Genomic DNA, 24,303 nt, shown 5'->3' on the forward strand with positions numbered 1-24,303 from the left:
ATTTCTGTGCTCTCTCGACAAAGGGTCATCTTTATTTGACCTGTATCACCTTGTTAGAGCTAGACAGGGTGCTAAAACCGATAAGGTATCATGCCCTTTGTTTCACCTGTCCCATGGCATAAGTGCTTGACTACCCGGGAGTAAACTCTCTCAGTGAAGGAAACGTCACATTTAAGGTTAATCATCAGCTATTGAAGATGGAGGGGCCTGAATTAGTGACTTTGGCTTACTAAAGCAATATGGTAAAAAGTTGTATGATTGTTTTAGGCACTCAGCGTTGGGGAGATAATGACCTTGAAGTGTCTCACCCCCATTTGACAGAGGTCGAACGACCTGCTTCGCTGGCACTTTAGTAGTCTGCCTGTCGATCCTTCGGCTGAGCGTTAGCGGCTGACAGAGGGAAAATGCCTTAGGGGTGGACCTCAATGGTCTCAAGGCTAAGCACTCAAATACAACTTCGCAGCACCCATTTATATCGTCCAGAGTTGGAGTCATCGTGTGTACCAGCAAATGGTATTAACCCGCCAATGGCGAAACTGACCTTGGACCCTATCGACTCACATCCTGCGAGTATGGGTCGTGCCCGACCGTGGCGGAGCAAAAATAGGAGGATTGTAGGGTTGTAGTGCTCCTTTGGGTAGTCGCCGACTCTCGAGCTCGATCCAATCAACAAAGATGCTGTGCCAAATTAGGAGACACCGCTACTCTTTGGCCAACAGTGTGACGTTGCGGGAGAAAGAAGGTCCGCTCTGACACTGTGCGAGGGTGACATTTTCCCGCATTCCCTTCGCCTGCTGAATCGGCTGGTGTCTGAACCGAGCCCTACGAGGCTAGACCACGACCTTGAATGGACCCCAATTAATAAGAGCAGGGTTCTCAGTGGATTTGGCAATCACGCTGCGCGAAATGATGTTGCTTTGCCGCTCGATTAGCGTTCCAGACCAGGCTAGTGACGCTGGGCCCTGGTTTAATGAAACACTTCTAAGGCAGGACAAGGCAGATTGGCAGAGCAGCTGAAAAAAGATTTCATGCAAAAGTCCGAGGCGCTGTTTCAAAACGACGGGTAAGCCGAGTCGTGCTACAAGGGCATGTCATTCGGCCAAGACAGGCTCGCCGAGGTTTCAAGGCTTCCCATGTTTGCCGGCTCTTGTGATATGACCAGGTTTGACCAATCTCTTCGTATACGGGGCGAATGGGGGGATGATCAGCCCCATAAGCATTAATGCAAGGTGGGAATAGCTCTTGATGGACCCCTACGCCAATCTTCAGCTCCAAGGCAGGCTTTGTTGAGGTTAAATACTCAGTTGCTCCCCTCGTGGCTTGCAAGTTGCTGCTTGTTGGTCCTCACCCATCGATCCTTGTATCACGAATCCTCTTGATCCTTCTCCGTTGAACACCTCGTCCGTGCCTCTCTACACCCATCACGATGCGCTTCTACCAACTCCTTGCCGTCGCGACTGCTGTCGCTGCCGCTCCCGCCCCGGAAGGTGGCCTCGACGAGCGCGATCTCCAGGAATGCTACAAGGTCGCCACCTCGATGCTCCCCAAGTTGACCGCGATCCCTACTCCCGACGCGACACTCTCTTCGTGGATTTTGCAACAGACCAACCTCGTCACACAGACCGAAGAGTGTGTCATCCCCCACGTCACCGGTGACATGGCCAAGGAGTACAGCTCGTACGCTTCCGAGCTCTCCAGCTGGTACGGCGAGCAAGTCAAGGGCTACTCGAGCCTCCTCGACGCCTGCAGTGACGTCCCCGAGATTCAGAAGCAGATCGAATCTATTACAGAGTCCGCCACCATGTGCAGCTCGATGCGCTGGGCCTCCGAGACTGGCTCTGCCTCATCCAGCGACAGCAAGGACAGCGATAGCAAGGACGACGACGACAATGCTGCCAGCAGCGCCCCTATCAAGGTTGGAATGGCCGCTGCTGTTGCCGCTGTCGCTGGCATCTTTGTTGGCATTATCTAGATGGAACTGGGGTAACAGCGTTTAATGGATGGAAGGTCTAGCGATTGGCGTCTTGCGGGTGTGCTTTTGCGCTTGGAATGAGGCTCGGATATATCTGGAAGGGGTCATTCAATGCAGATTTACTGGCGTACTCAGAGTCAAATATTATACAAGTGTCTCGCACATCTCCTTGTACTTGTGAGCTGTGACCCGAAGGAGCCCCGATGTGCAACCATTGACTCTTCAGAGTAAGACATTGACTATGGTCTCGGCTCCTGGATCTCGTGTACTGGTTTCATGGGAACCTGCGACTTGCAAATGTTGGATGCCACACAGCCGACTCCGAGACCGAGTGTTGTGTGTTGAAGTCCAAGCACCACGATCGACTGCCATCCCACGACAGCTTCATTCTCTGAACTAAGCAATGTATTCTAGATATCACGCCTCTGTCGATTATACATGAGTAATATACAGCCCAGACATCCAAGCTACCAGTCCACTTCAGTCTGGCTCGCTCTCATAATCTCTCATTATCTCAACCTCTCATTAAGGTCAAGCACTGGGTGGAGCTGCAACGACAAGTCGTGCTCCGTAGAGGCACTACTCGCTCAAGTCTGAGGGTGAGTTCTGTCAATTTGTCAGTCCACTACCATTTTCCCTGCGATGGGACAACTAACGTGCTTTTTGGATCTTTGGTCGGTTCTTTCAACTCTTTTAGCTCCTTTGTGGGCGTCGTTCCCGCCGCTCTCTCAACTAGCAGGCTCAATGCTACACGAAGAGACTGCCAGCTGGACTAGCTGTTAGTCATTGCCTCTCATTACCTCGGGGAACTTACCAGACCGTGATCCAGCATAGATCTGAATCAGAAATATGTAGTTCAATCAGTCAAAATTACCGACTCCTGCCCGTCATCATTTTCATCCTGGCTCGAGTCATCGGTAGACTCCTCAGCTTTGTAGAGCCTTCGCCAAAGCATCGTGCCATTTCCTGGGTCCATGATAACTGCATAGTGGGTCTCGTCAACCAATATGTTGTCATCTTGCAGGAATCGAAGGATATCGCGGAAAGTGATGATTGGATCTTGATGGCCGAACCGTTGTTGACACTTCTTGACTCGCTTCTTCCAGAGGCGGTCTAGATGACCCTTCCTCTCCAATGAGCCATCGACGAGCGCTGCCATTGCGGTTGCGTCATCTCCTGAGGCTAGATCTGCAGCGGCTTGTTGGAGTTTAGTGGGATCCTTTTCGTCGTGGCCGTCATGGTTAAAGGCTGTTAGGAAGGTATCAGAGTCGCGAACAAGCGACTTGCGATCGTCCTTTTCGACAACGTAGACTCTTTCAGGTGTGCAAAAGACAAGATAAGCTGCGGTTGATCTGGAGGTGGAAAGGGCCTTCAAGATGTCCTGAATATGACAGTCTTGGATTTCTGATGCTGTCACGTCGGTGTCGGGCTCTTGATAAGTCGGACTGTCTTCTCCGGGAGTGGGATCCAGTAGCAACCCTCGTAACACGCTCGAGATGGATCGTCTTTTCCCAAGAATGACCTTGACCTGATGCATTCTAAAGGAAACTCGTTGTCTCAAGGTATCTCTGCAATGATATGGCCGAAAGTTCAGGCCCATGCTAAGGCCCTTTCTGACTCCTGTCAAGACTCCAACATAGCCGAGATAGGTGACTGTAGTTGCAATCACGGGGCCTCCAGTTTTTCGAACAAAGTCAAGCTCAACAATGATCTGCCTCAGAAGATCCATGCCCCAGTCGAGAGTCCGGAAGTGAAGCATGCGGCTTGATTGCTGGTCTGGACCATCGGCCAGGTTCAAGGTGCGCACACCGCCACTGGTGCATCCTAGCAATATATCCAGGAGAACATTGAAGGCTACCAGGGCGTGCATGGGAACGCCCATGGCCTTGGATATACCGATCAACTCGGCATTCTCCTCTGACATATATACTCGGCGCAGGATACGCGGGGATACAGAAGCCATGAATTTCCCAAAAGACTGGCCGAGCAGGTCTTTGAGAAGGTCGTTGAAAACAGTGTTTATGTTGCATGAGATGTCGGAGCCTTGGAAATGAGGCACGATGTGTGCATAGCGCTCCTCTGGCGGCTGCGAGAGGTCGACCACAAACCTGGGGATTTCGGCGGCTGTCGACATTTTCTGCAAGAGGCGACGACGAACATGAGGCTGAAGCGGCGTGAGGCTGATGCCTGGAGGTGTAGGTGAGATGTAAGACTTTGGGAGTTGCCAGCTCACGAAGCATTTGCGTATGCAGATTACCTAATCTTGCATGAATGCACACCGGATTGATTGTTGTTATTGAACAAATACCCCAAGGTTATTGTCAGTGCAAGACAGTGCGACAATAGGTTGATGGGCTCTTTTCCCGTTTGTTTTTGTTTGCGCTGGTTTTGGTAAAATGACGTTTGCCTTGATGCCTCTATCCCCACGCACAATGAAACAACAGTCATCGGGCCATAGCTAATAATAGGTATCCATGCATCTATTGTTACAGCGGCAACCTTATTGCGGACTGGCTACTGGCAATGGACGGGGTATTTAATTACTGTTGAATACTTGAATGCTTTGAGAAACGATAGTAAATGCCCTTGCGGGAGTATCACATTGCCAACATCGGGCAACGCACACTACCTACGAGAAGAGTGGCTAACCTCTGTTGATGTTATCAGTTACTCCAGATGGCTGTAGAAAAATAGGTAAGCCAAGAAAGTGGATTTGCGTTGCCAGCTAAACCCCAAAGTGCAGCTCGCATGGGTGACCTGCCACACACGCAGCAACTAGCCAAGCCACGATGGCGAAGCAGACACGGCACGAGTAGAAAATGCACGAATTGCTGGCAGTGCCACCGACTACCAGACATTCACCGAGGCCTTCAACATTTCGAAGGCGAAACCCGACTTCATGGTGACAAACTTCGGGCTGCATATCCAGCTGCCACTCGCGCCCATACTAGAATTCGACGGGTACTACGTTGCCTATCTGGCATGCACTGCTTCTGATCAGAGAGAGGAGCACACGCGGGACACGGGTGCCAGATTCACGCACCATGAATGGGAGTACGGAGATGACGAGTGGATCGCGATATTCTTGCATCGTCAGCCGGAAGGATTCCCTGGGCAATTCACCAGAACGAGTTTCCAGAACCACATGCTTGGACGCGGGATCATTCCAAATGTAGAATACGAAGCAGAGCCCATCTGGGTGTCGTTGAATGATGACATCTCGCCCCTCCTATGGAAGTCCCTAGGGAAACAGATTTCTCCTTTCCTGCGGCTGCCAGCTTCCAGACCAGATCACGACGACATGGTGACTGTCATCATGGAATAGGGATCCCGGCACATCACCATTCTCAGCGTATGTCCAAATGAGGCGTTCTCCGGTGCTAACGAGATCTCGCTAAAATGACCTGGCGACACCCAAGAATCGCTCGCAGTCATGGCCGTTCAAAATGAAAGGGGAAAGGACTGCATAATGGTCGCCCTCTGGGCAGCTGATGACCAACTTATTGCTGGTTATGGTACGGCCCTTGAAAGTGACGACGCAGACACATTGTACAACACGTTTTTGACGACAGACTGTACGTTTAGCGTAGGCGTGGTCGTGGTGCCGGGTGGCGAACCGGGAGAAACTTCCAGCAGTAAGGGCGGCTTTTTTGTATCACTGGGATATATGGGAGCACTGACGTTCCGCTTCGTTCCTGGGCCTGGTATGTATGATAGAGGAATCGTTTTTAATGTGGGGGGGGGGGGTGATAGGTATTTACTGGACCATGTACCACGGAGCTATCGGTGAACCAGAGTTAGTTACTAATCAAGAACCAGAAGAGGGCATTGGAGGTGAAGTGGCGGGTGCAGGCCTAGGGCTCGAGTGCATCTCCTGTATAGCTTGCGAGCTCGGTTGATTAGGGAGATTATGCTTTTCAGGTAAAGGGAAGGTAGCTTAACCTCTAACTGAAGATAAGATAGCTGCTTAGCAAGTGGATTACAGGAGAGCCAAAGACAACCTGGTATGACGTATGACCTGCCACCAGGAAACCATGGGGTGCGATCTGGGACCTATGAGCTTCCACAAGATCGTCAACCACCTCAAAGCTAGCTATGAATTGCACCATGACTCTATTCCAACTGAGATGGAAGGAAGCCGCCTAAACCATTAGCCAACTTTGAGACAGAAAAGCGAGAGAGTCTACAGATCGTGGCAGAGTTGAAGGGGTAGGAAGAAAGCATGGGTTTGAGAACTTGTGGACGAGCCTGTAGTTCTGATACTACGCGACCAAGGCTGGGCTGAACTCCAGACCGCCACTTCTTCTTTTATGTTTTTGAATGTATTCGCTCAACAATGAATAGTTACATGACGAGAATGTGTACCCCAGCCATAAGTAATGTCCATCTTTCATCGGGCTTCCTTGACCAAATCTTTCGGAGAGCCTCGAGCCCCGAGACCAAGTTAGAGAACCCGCTCCTCATGTAGTGTCTCATAAAAACATGCTCAAAGAATTCCATGTGTTCATTAAGGAGGCAGCTGGCCGCAGCCACAAAGGATGCCCAGACCATCACCTGTTCGCCCGGCGCTCCGAGGGGGAAGGCCTCTAGAGTTTCTTTAAAGTGTTCGACACGGGTAATGGAGTCAGCAATGTCGAGGGCCGAAGGTGCATCCAAATGTGACGAGGTGAGGTACATATTGATCGCTTGCTGAACGAGGTCGGTAATAAACGCGAACGATGCGCTGTGTTCTGGGTAGACCGATAAATGGTGAGTTAAGCAGTTGAAAAGCCGAGAAGCATGTTCCTGTGATGAAACAACCGCGAGTCCAGATTCCTCGCTGAGGAGTGGTGCGGCATATAGGCGTATCCTGTCGAAACTATGATCAGAAATCTCACTTCGAAGCATCAGAGTCGAAAACTTACTTGGCCACTTCTGGCAAGATGAAGTCAGCAACCTCGCCGCCCCCTAGTGCCTCACATCCACCCATAGCGGCAAGCGCGGATTCGAGCATGCGAAATAGCATGGGAAAGTCTGAACGGCCAGTCACCATAACGCCGACGTGAAGGACGAGAATGGTAATCAAGATAGAGTGTTTCCTCTCAGTATTACAACTTTCAAGTTCAGGCTGTTGCTGTAGACCCGAGATAACGCGCTTGTACAACTGATTTGGATCTGGAGCTTGAAGACTCGCTTTCGCCGTGTCGCCAGGGGAGTGAAACCCAGTCGCAGGATTTCTATTTAACCAGATGTGAAAAGCAGAAACCGTAAGCACTGCGTCGAGGACAAGCCTGTCACCCCTGGCGAATGGGAGGACCAAGTGTCTCCATCCGTTGTGAGACCCGTCGATGGCGGTCATCTCGCCTGCAATGTGACGAGAAACTAATAACACATGGATGAGTAAGTACCGGTAAAAGGAAGCAAAAGACACTTACAATGTAGACAGAGATCATTTTGCCAGCGTGGTAAATGGTCTGGCACTGGTAGGCAAAGAGTTTTGTGGCCTAAGAGATTCGCCCAAGTATCCTCTTCAACCCTAAGCAACTCGTCCGTGGAGCTACCGACAACTTCTTGTTTATCCAGTGAGTGTGGTAAAATAAGAGACCAGTTGTCTACTGTGGTTGCACAGTCGTCAAGGCTGATATAGCTTTCGGTTGACCCGACTTGCGGCGCTGGACGGCTGGGTTCGCTCGTTGTCTCATATTCCGCTAGGCGACCAATATCTTGGAAGTCTGTGTATGCCACTGTTGACTGAGGTCTGGCTACTGAGGCATGTGCGGATGATTCGGCATCCCTTTCTTGCCTGGTTCAGGTGCAAGATTAGTTCAGGTTCCTGGCACTGGGCATGGGGATCTGACTGTTTGGGGTGGCACCCAAAGCTGAAGCGCAGCCTGATACCGAGTCCTGTACATTTTAAACCCTTTGACTTACACTTGTTGCAATGAGGCTCTGTTTTGTCACAATGAATACGGCGCCTTGAGCACTGATAACAGCCTGGAATTACCCTTAGCGGGGAAGGAGGAAGACTACCGATTCAGGTATCACAAACCTTTTGTCTTGGGGACATATGGGCGTTTTTTGGGCGGCATGGGTTGGGAATTGACGGGCTAGAATTTCCGAGAATCAGAAATGAGGCCGGGTTTGTCTATGGGTCTGCAACCTGCGATAACGTGGAGGAGCTTGCTCAATGACAGGGGTGTTGGTCGAAACTTGGCAGGAAAGCGAACTGCCAGGTTGAAAGTAATCCACTATCCTGCTGGATTTGCGGCAAGAAGATGAGAAGAGGCCCGAATACAGGGGCAGACTGAGATTGGTGTTTGGTGACTTGGCGTCTCGGTGGGGAGGCAAGTTTTTGCACGAGTCAGGCTACTCGCGATCCGCAATAGTACAGCCCAACAGAGCCTTGTTCAGAGTACCGGATTGCTAAAGATGAGAGATTGTGCTGTTTCTTCCGACTACTTTCACATCGATGACTGCGTCGAGGTCAAGGAAGCGTTCTTTGCCCCTGTCAAGTGGAGGAGTTGTCAGTATCGTAGAGGCGCCGCCACCCCCGCATGCTTATCATGAATCAGCTGGGAAGACCAGCTAAGCCAAGAAGGGAAAGAAAGTGAGAACACACTTGGGGCCTCGGATAAGTTGTTACTAACGAGATCGGTAACAAAATGAGAGCAGCTTTCTAGCAACCAATGATATTGTAGCCATCGGTTATCCTGCCTGGAACTTGGCTATTGACGAAATTGTCTCCGAGCCGTCACAGATATCGGTTGTAAAGGGATCCCTGGACGCAATGCCTTAGCTGCCTGCAATGTCGATGGCAGGGCGCCATCCTGAAGGTCCGACTGCATTTCCCCGCGTTTTTGGTAGCTGGGGAAGCCGGAGCTGAGTGATATGATGCCGGGGTACTGAGCCGTGAATATGATCATATGGTGGCCGCACTGAGCCGATCTTTGACGTGTTGCCTTGGGCAGCTCGAAGGATCTAAGACTTGAAAGGATTGTGATGAAGAAAATTCATGCATATGGCAGTGCTGGATTGATATTAAGTAGAGAGACTGATTTGAACCTTTGACATGTGGTGAATGTCACCAGACGGGCTGCTTCACCCGCGCCGAAATATCCAGTTTACCATCACCTCACAGATAAAGGATCATGGTAGGCTCAGGTATGTGGGCCACTAATCAAACTTAGTGAAAGTCATGGCAGGCCCTTGCACGGTGTATGATGCTGTTGGTCAAGGTTGGCCTCTGGGATGTTCGAGTGCTCGTATCAAAAGGTTGTCTCTTGTAAGTACCTGACCTTGACACAGCTTGTCATTTTTGCCATGGTTTCCCTTGTGCTTGCCGCCCACTATGTTCTTTTAGAAACTATATCAGGCTTAATACCCCCAGCTCAAAACCGGATCTCGTTGCCAGGCTCTCTCGTCTTGACATCCATTTACTACCTTTGCTCTTTCGCTGCACTTCAGAATCCCCAGAGTCACCACGACCACCAATAAGCCGGTTGAGAACAATGACTCAAAGGTCGAGAATACCTCTATGGGCCTCGTCGCTTTACTCTACCTTATTACACCGTCCGCAGAGTACCCTAACATCATTTCTAGCCAGAAGGCCACCGAGACAACTGGCAAAGATGACTTTAGCAGGCAGATAGGTTTTTAGAGGACAAACGCCTAGAGTTGCCGCCGCAGCTAAGCAAGGCAAGGCAATAGATAGAACCACACAGCGTTAACTGTAGAGATGCGCCGTTTTCTGTCTTTCTTTTTCCTTATCCTGTGGGCCGCCGTATTACACGGCGGTTCCATAGGAAATTAATTTTAAAACCCAATAGGCTAACACACTATTGCCATTAGCCTCGCGCTTGTGGTAAGTAGTCCAACATGGCGCTCCCCATCCAGGAAAGCGTCCGCTCCCCACCAGAAGCTGAAAAATGCATGTTTTTTTTGCAGTAAAATATGCATTTTTCAGGGGAAAGACGAAAGTATACAAAAAGAAGGTCTCTCGTCTGAAACAAGGCCATCCAGATCTTCACCTTCGTTTCTTTGGCTGGCTGTCTTAGCCTCTTCCACTCTTTTCAATCGTTGGGTATTCCCTGGTTCCTCTCCTTCGCTCTGCTTGAAATGGCTCGGCGTTCTATCTTGGCCGCGGCCACCGCCGCTTTCCTCGCCTTCGGAGCTAACGCCACTCCTTGCCGTCCGACGAGCGCTTTGACTTCATCTACCACTCTCGTGGAGAGCTCTTCGACCGTGATTAAGGAAACATCATCGTCCATCACCATCGCAGAAACCTCATCAACCGCTGTCGTCGAGACTTCTACCACACTAGTAGAGAGCTCATCGGTAACTCGAGAGGCGTCGTCTTCGACGCTGGCAGAAACCTCTTCATCGACTACCCTGGCCGAGACTTCAACAACTACACTTGCGGAAACGTCGACGACTTCTCAAGCTCCGGTCTGCACCGTAACCCAAGCGCTCATCAACCCGAGCTTCGACGACGGTGATGGCTCCCCGTGGACTGGCGTCTCTAGCTCTAGGTCTGAGGAAAGCCCTCGTACGGGTCGCTATAATCTGTACGTCGTCCCTTCTAGAGTCATAGAGGTATTATTAGCTGACATAGTTGTGATCTACCAGGCGCTACTCGTTCGATCCCTGGAGCGACCCTTCTACCATCTCTCAGACCTTGACTAACCTCGAGGGTAACTACGAAATCGAATTTTACTACCGTGCTGTCAGCTGGGTTCCATGGACTGGGACTGCTTTTACCGACTTCTCTTGCACTATCACGCCCAAGGTTGGAGGCACTGAGCTTCCAGAAGTATGGTTTACGGATTCAGGCCCTTACTCTTGGACCGCGGGTAGGGCACTTTGGACGAATCCGAGCGAGACTGGAACTGTGGCTGAGGTTGAGGTATCGCTCGAGATTTTTTGCACTGGAGAATTTGATTCAAATATCATCGCTCTTGATGATGTTACCTTCACTCGAGTTTGCGATGCGCCCCCAGCTTAGGCTAGTAGGGATGATCTGGGTTGGGTAGTTAATCCTTAATATTCAAAAAGCGAGTGATGAGTTTAGTAACGCATAACTTGGTTGAAAATGCAGTAGTAAGCTAAACTTGTTTATTATAATCTTATGATCTCATCGACATGCTTGTGGAACGTGGTGATGCAGCCATCCTAGACATTGAGACTTTGGCGCACTATGCAAGCTGTGGTTGAGAGAAACATGGCACCAATGTTCCTATCTTATGCCGACGAAACTGGCCGTTCTATGGTGTGCCGCTGTCCAGTTGGGATTTGGGCTCCTGGGTTTAATGTAGTCCCTACCCATATAAAGAATGGCGATGGACTGTCACAGCCCTTGTAGGTTGGTCTGACATCAAGACGTAATGAGGGCAGTTGATCACTCCGTGTGATCAATGTCGACACTCCAATGTATCTACACTTTCAAGGGGGTTTCCGCAGCGCTGCGACCCCTCACCAAAGGCTACGGGACAAAAGAGGTGGCAACCGCCGATTTCGGAGAGTGGCAAAGATGTTTAGAGACCATACGGACCACATTGTGACGATAACATGAGGCATTCCTTCGTCCCCGCGCCCCAAAGATACTGGTGGATACTGATAATGTCTCTGTTATTGCATCTCATAGGCGAAACTTGGAAAGTCCATAGGTCCAGATCATTCCATTGACGTTGTCTTCCCCGCGGCGTGACCTTGGACTGCGGGGAGGATGGGATCCTTGGGCTAGTGTCATGCAAGATTGAGAACATGGCGTTTTCCTCCTATTGGCGCTAAACCTAAGAGATTCCTCCTCTTGGCTCATTGGACGCAAGTCAGAGACCTGAAGGCAAGAAGAGAACATCACTGAGAACAGGAGGTACATAGCTGATTCCTATTTATTCCAATGATACCAACTTGATGAAGGGGTCTACACGTCAATTGTTTCCCCAGTACTCTTAAGCACTTTGGTTCAGACCTTCACCGTTGTGAAGTGCCTTTCGTCGAGAGACTTGCCAGGTAAAGATGGTAGCCTTCGACATGACGTCAATCCTTCCTCAACTGGGACTCTGTTTAATACTGGTAACTCTCTTACTCGCCCTGGACAGAAGATTGGTAAGTTTTGTCTTGTAACAATGCAGACTGGAGTTCGGCTAATCGACCCCCAGCGGCACCGAGGTGACAATCTGCCTCAGCACAACAAAATCGATGCGTATCGAGGGTCGGAAAAGCCTTGCTCTGGTGCAGAACTGGTGCAGCCGCTCACGGGCTTTGACTGGAGCGTCCAACAGCCTCAGAAGTTCCGACCTTTCAAGTCAATCTATCACATTACTATGGGTAAGGAGTGAGCTAAAATATCCATATCACCCTTTGACAGCACTGACAATGTTGTCCTGCATAGCAATCAAGTCAGACACGGCGTCGGAGCTCATCACGATAGACCGCGATTACCTCGACCGGATTCAGCTCCGAAAGAGTCTCATACAAAGTCAAGGCCAAATGGTACACGGCTGTGTTCCCGCTGGGATTGACGCTGTAAACGAACTATACACTCATCTTCTTGCGCAATATCTACCCAAGCGCTACCCAACCATGTTCAAGCTGTCTGTGGGCAACTCTGAGCTTCGGAACCTGGTGACTGGTGATGCACACTCCACGACACCCCCAGTTGACCACCATAGTGCCCTGCGAATCATGGGTACGACAATCGAGGAAGACTTGTTCATCCTAAAGCCTACACCGGAAGGCCACCAATGCGTTGCCTTCATGTGCTGCTTTCCATCTGGCTGGAACCCAGCCTCAAAATTGGGAAAACACATGAACCAGATACACTCCAATGTGCCATCCTACAACAAAATCGGGCCTAGCATGGAGCGCTTCTTCACGAAGCTTGAAGAGGGAAAGAATGTCAAGCGAACCAACGTATGCCACCCTCACAACCCTTTCGATGCACGTGGACTGACCGTTGAGCCTGGCAGTGGACCGTTCAGACCCATGGGGAACTTTTCAACGCCAAGGGGAACCATGTGACGGGCGAGGAAAAGGTAGAAAGTGAGCAGATAGATCCTGAAAAGGTACGTTTCTTCCCATTTATGCCGCATGCATATGGCTAACCAGTCCAACAGACTTATCTTCGGATCGAACTCCAAACATTGAGCCGGCTACCAAAAACCCACTCCATCCTCTTCAGTTTCAAGACATATCTATATCCCTTACGCGAGATTAAAGAGGAAGGCCTCGGGATGGAATTTGCGACCGCAATTGAGGGCCTTGAGAAGGGGAATGCCCCGGGGATGTGGAAATACAAGGGGGCGGTTCGATGGGGTGCCAGCGTGTGCGAGTATCTCCGGTCTTAAGGTAGAGGTTGGGCGGAAAAATCTCTCTCTATTTTCGACTCTCTCTTTTTCGTCTGAGGCCTTTACTGTCTGTTCCATGGGTCATCAGATGATGTCACATCATTCACCTTTGTATGTGCTCGTTTCGCCCGTTGGAATAGTCCGTCCGTATTACCCCCTGCTGCTTTCCACCGCTGGCACTGGTCACAACCATGCTCCATTTCCCAAAAAGTAACACTGCATTCCCGTATTCTCAGTCCTCAGATGGTGATGCTATCGGGTCGGGAGGTGGCTCCGAGAATTAATATCGGAGGTTCAAAGTCGGAGACCTCTTCCGACGATACCATCAGAAAGGGGATTGGGGCGGATAAGAGAAGTCTCAGCCGATTTAAAAAGTCCCGGATCAAGAACCTTGCATTGCGTGCGGGGAAGTCCTGAAAGCGTCGATGGATCTACGCATCCAACCCCAGAATGATTAGTTATGGGACAGGGGCCGGCCGAGCAAGGCTTCAAGCACCGGCAAGCAGGTCATTGACACCTAAATGGGCTGTGATAACGATGACAAAGTCTAGAAACACTTGAACTGGTCATGATTCGTTGCGAACTGCCTGATTGATGTTAGGCTAATTATCAGGGAGAAGTCCATGACTCTCTTGCTATATAAGTACCACCGTTGCCACTGGTAGTTTGAGTGACATGAAGAGCAAGGCAACGCACCTTTCTTCAGCTTTTCAGTATGAAGTTTAATTCCTTTATAACCGGCCTGCTGTGTGTTGGTGCGGTGCCATCTTTGGGTGCTGTTCTTCACTCACGACAGGCCCCCGGCCAAGCAGAGGGAGTCACCACTATCAAGAGTCCCTCGGGTGCCCAGATTCGATACAAAGAACCTGGAAAGGATGGAATCTGCGAGACAACCCCCGGAGTCAACTCTTATAGCGGCTATATCGACATTGCCCCCGATGTCCACGTCTTCTTTTGGTTCTTCGAATCTCGCAGAGACCCTGCGAACGATCCTGTAAGTTGGGCAGGTCGTACATGGCTTTGTCAGGACTGACCATATGCCTAGGTAACTCTATGGCTCAATGGGGGGCCAGGTTCGGATTCCTTGATTGGTCTCTTTGAAGAGATTGGACCCTGCGAGGTGGTGGAAAACATGACCACTGTCCTCAGGGACCACTCCTGGACGGACATCTCCAATGTTCTTTTCCTCTCACAGCCCGTGGGAACAGGTAAGGCTCAGCTCAAGTGGCTATGTATAGGCTTACTAACATAACAATGCCAGGATTCTCCTACAGCAAGGCAGAAGTCGGTTATCTTGATCCCACGTACCTCTCTGTCGACAAAGAGCCTGGAAGCCGTGAAGAGAAGGAGGGTCGCTGGTCTGTCATTGACCCTACCAAAGAGGACAACAGCCGCCTGGCCGCAGTCACTTGTTGGGAGGTCCTGCAAGGCTTCTACAGCGCACTGCCGCAGCTCAGTAAATCCAAGATCTCTTCAACAGAATTCCACCTCTGGTAAGAGCATTTTTAAGCCTAATTCAATGCTACGGTACTCTAATTTCATCCATCCAGGGCGGAATCATTCGGCGGCCATTGGGGCCCTGCATTCTTCACATACTTCAATGAGCAGAATGAGAAGCTCGACAAGGATACCACAAAGGGCCGCAAGCTCAAGATGAAGAGTCTTGGTATCGTCAACGGCATCGTCGAGCCCGTCGTGCAGACTCGCCACCTTCTTGAGTTCACTCGTGCCGAGCATAATGGCTATGGTGTCGATCTTGTTAATGACACCATCTACAACTATGGCAAGTTTAGCCGGGATCGTCCTGGAGGATGCCAAGAGCAGCTTGAATACTGCGCTTGGCTTGAACGAGACTCCCTCACCAAGCGCTCAGTTTGTTCTGCAGCCCAGTTCATTTGCCAAACTGACGTTGAAGGAATGTTTTACACATTCAATCTTGAAGGCCGTGGCACATACGATATTGTTTGTTTATACCCTAATTATCAACTCACAAGGCTAACGCGGTCCAGCGTTTCCGTAACGGAGAAGATGTTCCTCCAAACTACTGGCGGGTAAGTTCTTTCTACTCAAATATGAATTGATCGCTGATATTGTTGCCAGCCCTGGTTAAACACCGCGCCCGTGCAGGACGCCCTGGGCGTCAGCCTCAACTACACATCAAGCAACTTGCTTTATACCGCCTTCACCTTGTCGGGTGACTTTGCAATTGGCTACCTGAAAGACATCGAAAAGCTTCTTGAAATGGATGTTCAAGTGGCACTGGTCTTTGGCGACGCCGACTATATTTGCAACTGGCGTGGAGGTGAAGCCCTTTCCCTTGCCGCCAAATGGTCCGGATCAGATGATTTCAGTGACGCTGGTTATACCAACTTGATGGTTGATGGTAAGGCCTATGGAGAGACGAGGCAGTTTGGCAAGCTCAGCTTCACTCGTGTCTGGAACGCCGGCCATGAAATTCCATGTAAGCAAAACCCTATGCCATCCTCCAGGCCTGACGACCTCTAATAACCACTGCAGACTTCCAACCTGCGGCGTCATTCCAGATCTTCAACCGAACCACCAACCGATTCGATATTGCCACTGGTGAAATCGCCATTACCTCCAACAGCACCCACAAGACCAACGGAACAGCAAAGGCAACTCACACGACCACGCTTCCTCCTCTGCCGACCAAAACCTCTAAGTAAGGAGTTTGTACTTCTCACTTAGCAATAGAGGCAGAAACGCCAAGACGTCGGCTCTTGAGACGTTGACTCGGGTCCCGACCGTACCGCGCCTCATGTTTCACCCATGTCATGGCCCGGTTTGAGAGCTGTTCTTTATCATGCGCGGATTCTCAGTTTTCTTTGAATGCTATAGTCCCCCGTATCAAGTCGTTTTCTATTCATGCACCATCGCCTTGTAGATTAGACATTCCTCAATCAATACAGTACAGCCATTCCTTCCAATCTGGACTACAACCCAACGCAAAGTAGGCCTTCTATGTTCTTATATTCATCACACCATAATCGACATGCTCCTCCGTCATACTCGTGGGCCAGAATAATTCCGCTAAGCAAAGGCGCCAACCACGGACATTCCGAATGCTTGTGACCTAGTTAGAATGGAGGGGAACCTGAAGTATCGGCTGAGCAACTCACCTCCGAGAAAAACCCAAGCTAATGCGGCAATCTTGTCTTTCTTTGTCATGAGCAGGCTTGCTTCCTCTGAGAGGAAATCCTCGACCATCAAGTTCACCAAGGCGGCATATATCAACAGGCCGGAAGAACTGTTTGTGTTAGTGGTTGGGCATGAAACGGACCTCGGCTTCTTAATACTCACATAGCGTTGAAAACTCCAACCATGATCAGGCCAAGCTCACTCTCGGGGTCGTAGGTGTTCCTGCTTGCGATTCCTATAGCTTGTCCAATAGGTGCCGTAGTTCCAAAAGCAAAAACCAACAACCAAGGTCGGAAACTCCCACGAGGGTAAGGAACAGCGGCGATGCGAGACCCGAGACCAAGGCCTTCAAACATCTGGTGGAACATGATGGCAGTCAACAAGACGACGAGGCCATCTGTGGTCATGGCGATCGTGATGCCCACAAAGACGGAGTGGAATAGAATGCCGCCTTCGAGCAGCGTAATGTTGGTCGACATTTTCTTGTAAACCTGAGGATCAACCTCTTGGCCTTCCTCGTCAAAGTGGGATACGCTGGTTTCGGAAGCAATTTGCTGATCAAAATTCGCTGTTGAGATTTTTCGAGTATGCTGGATCATCTCCATCATCTCGGCTCGCTGACGGACGTATTGCTCATAGAAGACAACAAACCACGCAGGCATGGTGGAGTAGCTGTTGTCATCATCTGAAGGGTGTTCGTATCGTTGGGAATTCTTCTCATAGAACTTTTGAGCCATGGCCTTCTCGTATGAAATGTCAACATTGGTCTCGGTGCGCTGGTCATCACCCCAATATGACGAAGTAGTTGTGTCTTGTGACACGGTTGAAGGCTTATGGGCGTGGGTGTGAGCGTGGGTGTGGGCATGCGGCACATGAGTCGAGGTGTCCCCAAATGAGGCACCGGTAGGACCGCCATGGGAGTGGCCGCCCGTCTTCGCATTCAGGTACAGTTCAACAATGAAGAGAAGAAACATGGCTGCCATCATGATGACTCCCGGCAAGGCAGGATAAACGTCAGTGAACAGCTCGGGTAGACATGGGTTGGTGAGGCTTCCGAAAGCAGTGGGGAGTAACTGGGGATGTTAGCAGGACTTCTAATTTGGCCATTGATGAGCCAGACTAACATGAACAAACGCCGTGGCAACCAAAACTCCGGTTCCGAAATGCTTGCAGGCAAAGAAGACGCTAGGGGGAATCTTCAACCAAGGTAGCTTCTTGGCGGCAACGGGAAATCCGGCACCTGTGTGAGAGCATTAGAGATGAACGCCAAAGAAAGGCCATGATGACATACCGAGGCAAGACACAAATAGAACCAAAACTTTCGTATCATCGTCAGCGTGAGAGATCAACAGGAATCACGTATCGGTGAAGGCTTACATAAACCCCCGACATGCAGACCAAGGTTGTAACCCTCAGGGCCGCCTTCTGTCTGGCTCCCACACTGCGGTCTCTCTGATGCTTCAGCTTCAGGTCCCATGGTGAATTACGACAAGCGGTGGAGGAAAAGAAATCGGGAATGCGCTGCTGAAGAGGAACCGGCCTGACAGCGAAGGCGAGGACACCAAAGCAATGAAAACGAGCCGAAACAGATCCAAACAACCCACAATAACACAAGGAAACAATGAAATGACGGTTAAAACAAAGAAGAAAGGTCTTTGGGTGCCAGCCCAGAGTGTCGAAGAGAAGTGAAGATATCAGCAAGTTGATGGCTTGGCTTCCCGTTATAACTGTCCATTGCCTATAGTCAATAGCTACTATTTTTAAGCTTGTGTGAATAAGGTTGCCTGTAACATTTGGCGCGTCAACCCGAAACGTGGTTTCGAGACGGGAGTCTACGATCAACAATGGTTATCGCGTTTCAACGCGTGCGGATCTCAGGTCGCCGCCTCAGAGTTTGACGATCCCCCCTTACCCCAGCCTCGGCACTTTTTAGGCTTTTTATAATCCGATTGGCCCCAAGGTTGAATGGAACCTTCGACGGATCTTTCTGGTCCCTTGGTTTTAAGTTTAGATGGTTGCACCCGCTGCCCAAGTTTGTAGATCTGAACCCCTGCTGTCACAGGATGCGCCCTTGCCGCGTCACGATGAGATCCACCCAGGGTTATTTTGAGATGTTGATTCAGTCTCGGAACTAAGGTTTCCGGCCAGGCCCAGCCTTTAGTGTGTCAACACCGTACCAGTGGCTTCAAAATGCAAATACTCAATCACACTCTACCCATGGTATTTGTCATTCGCCTTGTGTGATGTTTAGTGCGGGTTTCAGTCCTTGTCAGATAAGGTTGAATTGTGTATAATTGATGGAAGGGAAGGTGACATTGGAGAGGAACTTTTTAAAGGCCATTATCTTGTTTTACTAGGGACTTGGCATGGCATGGCTTACTCTGTGCACAATCTCATTCCCGACTTTATGCTATGCTACTGACTCAAGGGTCAATCCCCTTTCTTTGTTGTATCGTGAGAATCCTCTCCCGCGGCATCCGATCAACAGACAGACTGTTGGGGAGGCCAAGGAGAGCAAGGGTTTCCCCATGGGTCTAGACCCAGATCTGACCAGACATGTTCACTTGTCAGACCCAATGGCGCTCTGACATGCTTATGAGGCTGGTCTCGCTTAATAATCCTTGAATTATTCATTGTTTGTTGGGACGCTAGGAGCCGTTGGCCTGTTCTATAGATCTGCTCAGAACCTGGTGATGACTCCATCTCAAGTTTCTCAAGCTTCTCCATTCTCTTACTGTTTCACTACCCTTCCTTAGTATCAAGATGGCCCAGGATCCACCATTCAAAGTAGTAATTGTCGGAGCTAGTGTGGCTGGGCTCTCACTCGCCAACATGCTTCAGGCAAATGACATCGACTTTGTTGTCTTGGAAGCCTATCCGAGCATCGCTCCTCAAGTCGGTGCAAGTATAGGGTTGCTTCCCCATGGAAACCGGATTCTAGATCAACTGGGGCTCTATGAGAAGATCCTGCAAGTAGCGGAACCTGTCAACACATTTTCGTTTCGTGAGCCGTCTGGGTTGCCGCTGGCATCATATCGTGACATGGACCGTAACCTAATTGACCGGTAACGGTATTCTTTGTTCGCGATCAACGCGGGATTTTAACTGTTCTGATCCAGGCACGGGTACCCCATGATCTTTCTCGACCGTCAAACGTTGATACAAGCCCTTTACGACAACATCAGGGAGAAGTCAAAAATTGTGGCGAACAAACGTGTCACAACGGTCAATCTTGGCGAAAACGGTGTGACAGTATTGGCATCGGATGCTACCAAGTTTCAGGGTGACATCCTAATCGGCGCCGATGGTATCCACAGTACAGTCCGGGGGGAGATGAGGAGACTCGCTAACATGACGCGTCCTGGTTACTTTGACGCGGGCGAGGAGGAAGGTGAGTGCTTCGGTATTAGGGAATAGTGCGAAGGACTAATATCATCTGGAACTAGAGCCTCCTTGCGACTACAATTGCATCTTTGGCATTTCACGACCGTGCCATGGCATCGTACCCGGTGGCTTGCACGAGGTGTTTCGTAACGGGTCATCATACCTGATATCCGGTGGTCCAAATGGACGAGTGTACTGGTTTCGGTTTGAGAAGCTACCCCGAAGGCTTTATGGCACACAAATCCCGCGCTACAGCCAGAAAGATCTCGAGGAAGCGCTTGATCGAGCCTCGAATGACTCAATCCTGCCCGGCTTAACCTTTTCCACGCTGGTTGAGAACCGAATCACTGCAGTCTTGACTCATCTGCCCGAATATGTCTACAGGAAGTGGCATTTTGGCAGAGTTTTCACTCTCGGAGATTCTGCACACAAGGTAAAAAGCCAATCTTCCCGAGAAGCAATGATAAGGTGACTGATGAGTTTCTAGCTCCATCCCATCGGAGGTCATGGAGGCAATGCGGCGATTGAGACTGCTGCTGCATTAACAAACTCCTTGGTCGATCTGCTGGAAAAGGCCTCTTTCCCTCTGGCCACCACTGATATTACGGCCCTTTTCAACCACGTTCAAACGCTTCGATACCCTAGGGTGATGGCGATCAAGGCTTATTCACACAAGAAACAACTAACCGAGTCACTTGACAATTCATTACAAAGACTCGTCGCGTTACGCCTTCTTCCTCGAGTCAGGGAGCAAGATGTCACACGCAGTTACTCAGCTCAAATACCAGCCAGCGCAAAGCTCAACATGCTGCCGTTGCCATACCGAAAGAAGCTCGTGCCGTACAAAGATGAGCTGGTGGCCAAACCAAAAGCAAGAGGAACTGTTCGGTTCATAATACTTGGGATTTACCTGACATGCAGCGCGGTAGCCTTCTATCTCAGATGGCTGAGTCCTTCGGCAACAGAGCTTGGAAACCAGATCAACAAAGTGCTGGTCGAGGGCGCTTTTGAAGATGATTCTTTGACTCTCTTACAGAGGGCATGTACTGGAATCCCTTTGATTGGCGATCGAGTAGCTTTCATGGCTACGGCGTTTGTGCCTGGACTAAGAAACCCAACCCAACAACTCGGTCGTTTTCAGCTTTACTCTCTTAGCCAATCGCTCCATCCAATCATGATATTGACGCTTGAAGGCTTCCGAGGTCACTTTGCGGTCTCGGTCTTAACATGGTACGTGTTGATTCGGTTCCAAATGTCTTCTTTGCTGATGAATTGAAGGCCAGTTATTTGGTTTGTTGCCTTCCAACTCATTGGCTTTTCTGTGGTGATGCCATGGTACTGCATTATTCATACATTTGTGCCCGATGATGAAAGCATATGGTGGCCTCTCGGACGGCAAGTCCCTATTCGATCTGCCAGAGGCGTGCTGTTGGCTGGCTTATATGGCTACGCATTACCACTCATGCTGACACCCAGTCCCTGGCATCAAGTGGCGACTTCTGCTGTTGCGTGGCAATTCATTCCCATTCTTATACCCGTACTCTCTTATGTTTGTCGAATAGGGAGCCGCTCTGAGGCTGTCAAAGGCTCAAGCAGACAAGGAGAGCCATTGTCTGACGTTCAGTACTTGCGGAAAATCTATCTTCTTTTTGCATGTTTTGGTGCTGTTGTACACTGGCAGACTTTGCTACAGATGGCCATGGATACGGAACGGAGCCAAGTATTAAGGTGGCTGCACCCATCATCTTGGTGGGAGATTTCAGGCAAGCTGGAAGAGAACCTGATGGGGTTCTTTTGTGTTGATTTTTGGGGCTACTGCTTGACATCCTACGTTTGGTGTGTATCTGCTGTCTGGGACCTGCAAAGGGTTGGCCTTGCTCGAATCAACACTGGAAGGGCAGCCATAGCAATTCTGCTTGCCTACATTGCTGTTGGGCCTGGGTCGGCAATGGCTTTGGTGTGGTATTTGCGAGAAGATGCATTGGCCTTTTCGCAATGAGACCCCCGTCTGTCGGATGTGCCCCTCGCGTAGTTAGGGAGGTTTGTTATAGTTGGGTACCTTTAAAAGTATTCAGTACTATCGTTATTACGACTTCAACAGTCCCCAAGTTTCCCCAAACTCTGTGCTAAGCCTAGCAGGGTAGATGAGGGCTGAGATAAAATGTGTTCTTTGATATAGTTGAAGCCCGGCCCTTGATGGGTTAACTGAGCCAGAAGATCGTGTTGATATTGTGAGGCGGAGACTTCCTGGCTTAGAGAACCGAATGGGAGCAGCCCCCCCGTGACTCATGCGACGTCATGGCATGTGGTGTTGAGCGTTGATGTTTGATGACGGCCTCGCCTTCATCAGATGCAACCTCTTTCAAATGAATCGGCCGATTCGTTATGCACCAACAAATGACTTCCCGGATGTGGAAGTCGCCGGCTGCCAGGCTGTTGCGCTAATCTTAAATAGCCCCTGGTCCTTGTTGCTGTGCCTCATAGCCGAAATGGCCAACCCATTTGCCACACCTCGGGCGATCGATGGTGGCTTTTGCTAATGCGTTCTGGTGGATGGTCGAGGCAGAATGGCAGTGAAGGATCTTCATCTTACTAGTTACGGCGTTGAATACTTCGCTTGATGTCATGTCACGTTGATTTAAACCTCTTTTGCGCAGGACAGGATCGATCGACCGTTGGGTGCCCGCCTGGCAAGGCTTGGGCTCAGGTTCTGGAACGCGTGATCAAGTCAGCCCCGTTGCCAAGAACAAATGCGCTGGCCGCTATTCGACAATCAAGGACCAGGCGAACTGGCCAAGCCTTGGGAATCCTACTGCCAAGAAGGATTGTCAAACAGGCTGAACGGCAATGGGGATGTTGGGAGGAATATTTAAATAGCCTTGCATCCCGTCAATTGACGATTCATCCTTTCCAGCAACTCTTCACTTTATCTGCCTCAATAAACCCTTTTTGTTGCCAAGAATTTTTCAAGTATATCTTGTCAATAAACCCAATATACCCCTTTCAACATGCAGACCAAGAACCTGGCCATCCTGGCCGCTGTGGCCGCTACAGCTGTGGCCGAAGAAGTCCAACACGTCGAGGTCATCCACGTCGTTGAGACCCTCCACATCTACAACACCAAGATCCTCCCGGTCAGCCCTAACAAGCGCTCCCTCGACTCCCTCTTCCGCCGCGCCGACAGAGCTCAATGCAGAAGCTCCGCCATCTCCTTACTCAAGAGCGCGCCCACCCCGGACCCTGACCTCCAGTCATGGGCCCTCAGGGCCCCTTCCTCCACCGACCCCTGCACCCTCGTCGCCCCATCGTCTCTGTCCGATGCTCTGATCGAGTATCTGACTGAGGTCGCCGAGTGGGCGATTGAGAAGGAGGGTGACGCCCAGAAGATTGTCGAGGAGTGTGAGCTCGAGGGGGATGGCAACGTCCTCGAGTCTTGCTCTACTCCCGGCACTCTCTTCTTCACTTCTGCCAACCAGACAAAGACGGTTCCTCTCGAGCCTATCCTGGAGTCGATGACGGCGACTGCAGGATCTGGAGGATCGTCGGGCGATAACGGCAATGCGGCTCCTGCTCGCGGTGTGGGTCTGACTGCCGTCTTTGTGGTCGCGATGGGTATTACTGGCTTCCTTGTGTCTCTGTAATTTAGCCTGATGTCTTTGAGTGTAAAAAATATACGATACCCGGAGCCGAGATAATACACTACTAGCTTTCTAGCCTGTCTTCCAAAGTTGATGCAATTCGCGGATTAGGTGAGGGCCTATCGCATCGAGGTCCTCGTCTCGATTTCGTGTGGAGTAATGATATCAGTTGTAGTCAACCTACTAAAGTGGTTTAGAGTCAATCTGAGTTCCCTTTTCTTACATGGAGCTCTCCACATCTATAAATTCGAGGGCACATAGCGTTGACCTTCGACTCAAGAGCGACCCTTGGGTCGGGAAGTGGACGGCTGCGGCTCCACGCACCCGGCACTTACTAGGGCTATTGATCTCTGACAGCGACGCCACAAGGCAACGGTTTGTTCAAGGCTCGAAATAGACTATTGGCAGCCAGGGGGATGCATCATCCGCTTGCCGCCCGTGTGGGGGACTAAGCAGTTGAACCTTGTCTTCCCCGGAATCTTTCCTCCACATCCCACACGAACGTCTCTCCGCTGATACAGCTAAACGAATCGACTCGCCAGATTAAGGTTTTGTATTGACCAAAGATGTCTAGCCGTAAACTACCACGGACGTTACAGTCAACTGTAGCGGGATGTGGCCAGGCCAGTTTGGCATCGTCGGCTCCACATCCCAAAGAAGATAGCGAGACAGCAAGCGCAGTATTATAAAGCCATGGCTATTACTTGCTGATATAGCATTGCTATATGTAATTGAGGTTTCAGAACAAGAAACAAGCTTGGCATTGCAGGGCCGAATGTCTTCAAATATAAGTGCTACCTTATTGTCCACTGGCATCTACGCGTAT

At 50.3% G+C, this 24,303-nt stretch overlaps 9 protein-coding genes across 9 annotated transcripts; 6 read left to right on the plus strand and 3 right to left on the minus strand.

The window, feature by feature from the left end:
- Positions 1 to 1,426: 1,426 nt before the first annotated feature.
- NCS54_01089900 (Hypothetical protein) lies at positions 1,427 to 1,972 on the plus strand (the record flags this gene model as incomplete). The annotated part of the gene is made up of 1 exon (XM_053156189.1): positions 1,427 to 1,972. One exon carries the CDS (start codon positions 1,427 to 1,429, stop codon positions 1,970 to 1,972), a length of 546 nt encoding a protein of 181 aa, XP_053012164.1.
- Positions 1,973 to 2,828: 856 nt separating this feature from the next.
- NCS54_01090000 (NAAA-beta domain-containing protein) lies at positions 2,829 to 4,106 on the minus strand (the record flags this gene model as incomplete). The annotated part of the gene is made up of 1 exon (XM_053156190.1): positions 2,829 to 4,106. One exon carries the CDS (start codon positions 4,104 to 4,106, stop codon positions 2,829 to 2,831), a length of 1,278 nt encoding a protein of 425 aa, XP_053012165.1.
- Positions 4,107 to 6,316: 2,210 nt separating this feature from the next.
- On the minus strand, positions 6,317 to 7,919 carry NCS54_01090100 (Hypothetical protein; the record flags this gene model as incomplete). Its single annotated transcript, XM_053156191.1, has 2 exons — positions 6,877 to 7,919; positions 6,317 to 6,830 (listed from the first exon to the last, which is right to left on the minus strand). The coding sequence occupies exons 1-2, from the start codon at positions 7,308 to 7,310 to the stop codon at positions 6,317 to 6,319; spliced, it is 948 nt and encodes a 315-aa protein (XP_053012166.1). The 5' UTR covers positions 7,311 to 7,919.
- Positions 7,920 to 10,066: 2,147 nt separating this feature from the next.
- Positions 10,067 to 10,952, plus strand: NCS54_01090200 (Hypothetical protein; the record flags this gene model as incomplete). The annotated part of the gene is made up of 2 exons (XM_053156192.1): positions 10,067 to 10,515; positions 10,577 to 10,952. 2 exons carry the CDS (start codon positions 10,067 to 10,069, stop codon positions 10,950 to 10,952), a joined length of 825 nt encoding a protein of 274 aa, XP_053012167.1.
- Positions 10,953 to 11,965: 1,013 nt separating this feature from the next.
- Positions 11,966 to 13,296, plus strand: NCS54_01090300 (Hypothetical protein; the record flags this gene model as incomplete). The annotated part of the gene is made up of 5 exons (XM_053156193.1): positions 11,966 to 12,055; positions 12,109 to 12,277; positions 12,342 to 12,862; positions 12,919 to 13,014; positions 13,066 to 13,296. 5 exons carry the CDS (start codon positions 11,966 to 11,968, stop codon positions 13,294 to 13,296), a joined length of 1,107 nt encoding a protein of 368 aa, XP_053012168.1.
- A 715-nt stretch (positions 13,297 to 14,011) lies between these two features.
- NCS54_01090400 (Hypothetical protein) lies at positions 14,012 to 15,983 on the plus strand (the record flags this gene model as incomplete). Its single annotated transcript, XM_053156194.1, has 7 exons — positions 14,012 to 14,290; positions 14,342 to 14,504; positions 14,558 to 14,789; positions 14,847 to 15,258; positions 15,306 to 15,347; positions 15,397 to 15,757; positions 15,814 to 15,983. 7 exons carry the CDS (start codon positions 14,012 to 14,014, stop codon positions 15,981 to 15,983), a joined length of 1,659 nt encoding a protein of 552 aa, XP_053012169.1.
- A 364-nt stretch (positions 15,984 to 16,347) lies between these two features.
- Positions 16,348 to 17,932, minus strand: NCS54_01090500 (Hypothetical protein; the record flags this gene model as incomplete). The annotated part of the gene is made up of 6 exons (XM_053156195.1): positions 16,348 to 16,382; positions 16,437 to 16,564; positions 16,618 to 17,528; positions 17,580 to 17,695; positions 17,747 to 17,773; positions 17,833 to 17,932. The coding sequence occupies 6 exons, from the start codon at positions 17,930 to 17,932 to the stop codon at positions 16,348 to 16,350; spliced, it is 1,317 nt and encodes a 438-aa protein (XP_053012170.1).
- A 1,286-nt stretch (positions 17,933 to 19,218) lies between these two features.
- NCS54_01090600 (FAD-binding-3 domain-containing protein) lies at positions 19,219 to 21,401 on the plus strand (the record flags this gene model as incomplete). Its single annotated transcript, XM_053156196.1, has 5 exons — positions 19,219 to 19,520; positions 19,575 to 19,846; positions 19,902 to 20,272; positions 20,327 to 20,882; positions 21,316 to 21,401. 5 exons carry the CDS (start codon positions 19,219 to 19,221, stop codon positions 21,399 to 21,401), a joined length of 1,587 nt encoding a protein of 528 aa, XP_053012171.1.
- Positions 21,402 to 22,847: 1,446 nt separating this feature from the next.
- On the plus strand, positions 22,848 to 23,480 carry NCS54_01090700 (Hypothetical protein; the record flags this gene model as incomplete). The annotated part of the gene is made up of 1 exon (XM_053156197.1): positions 22,848 to 23,480. One exon carries the CDS (start codon positions 22,848 to 22,850, stop codon positions 23,478 to 23,480), a length of 633 nt encoding a protein of 210 aa, XP_053012172.1.
- Between the last annotated feature and the right edge of the window lie 823 nt (positions 23,481 to 24,303).

Source organism: Fusarium falciforme, chromosome 8 (assembly GCF_026873545.1).
Source record: "Fusarium falciforme chromosome 8, complete sequence".
NCBI lineage: Eukaryota > Fungi > Ascomycota > Sordariomycetes > Hypocreales > Nectriaceae > Fusarium > Fusarium falciforme.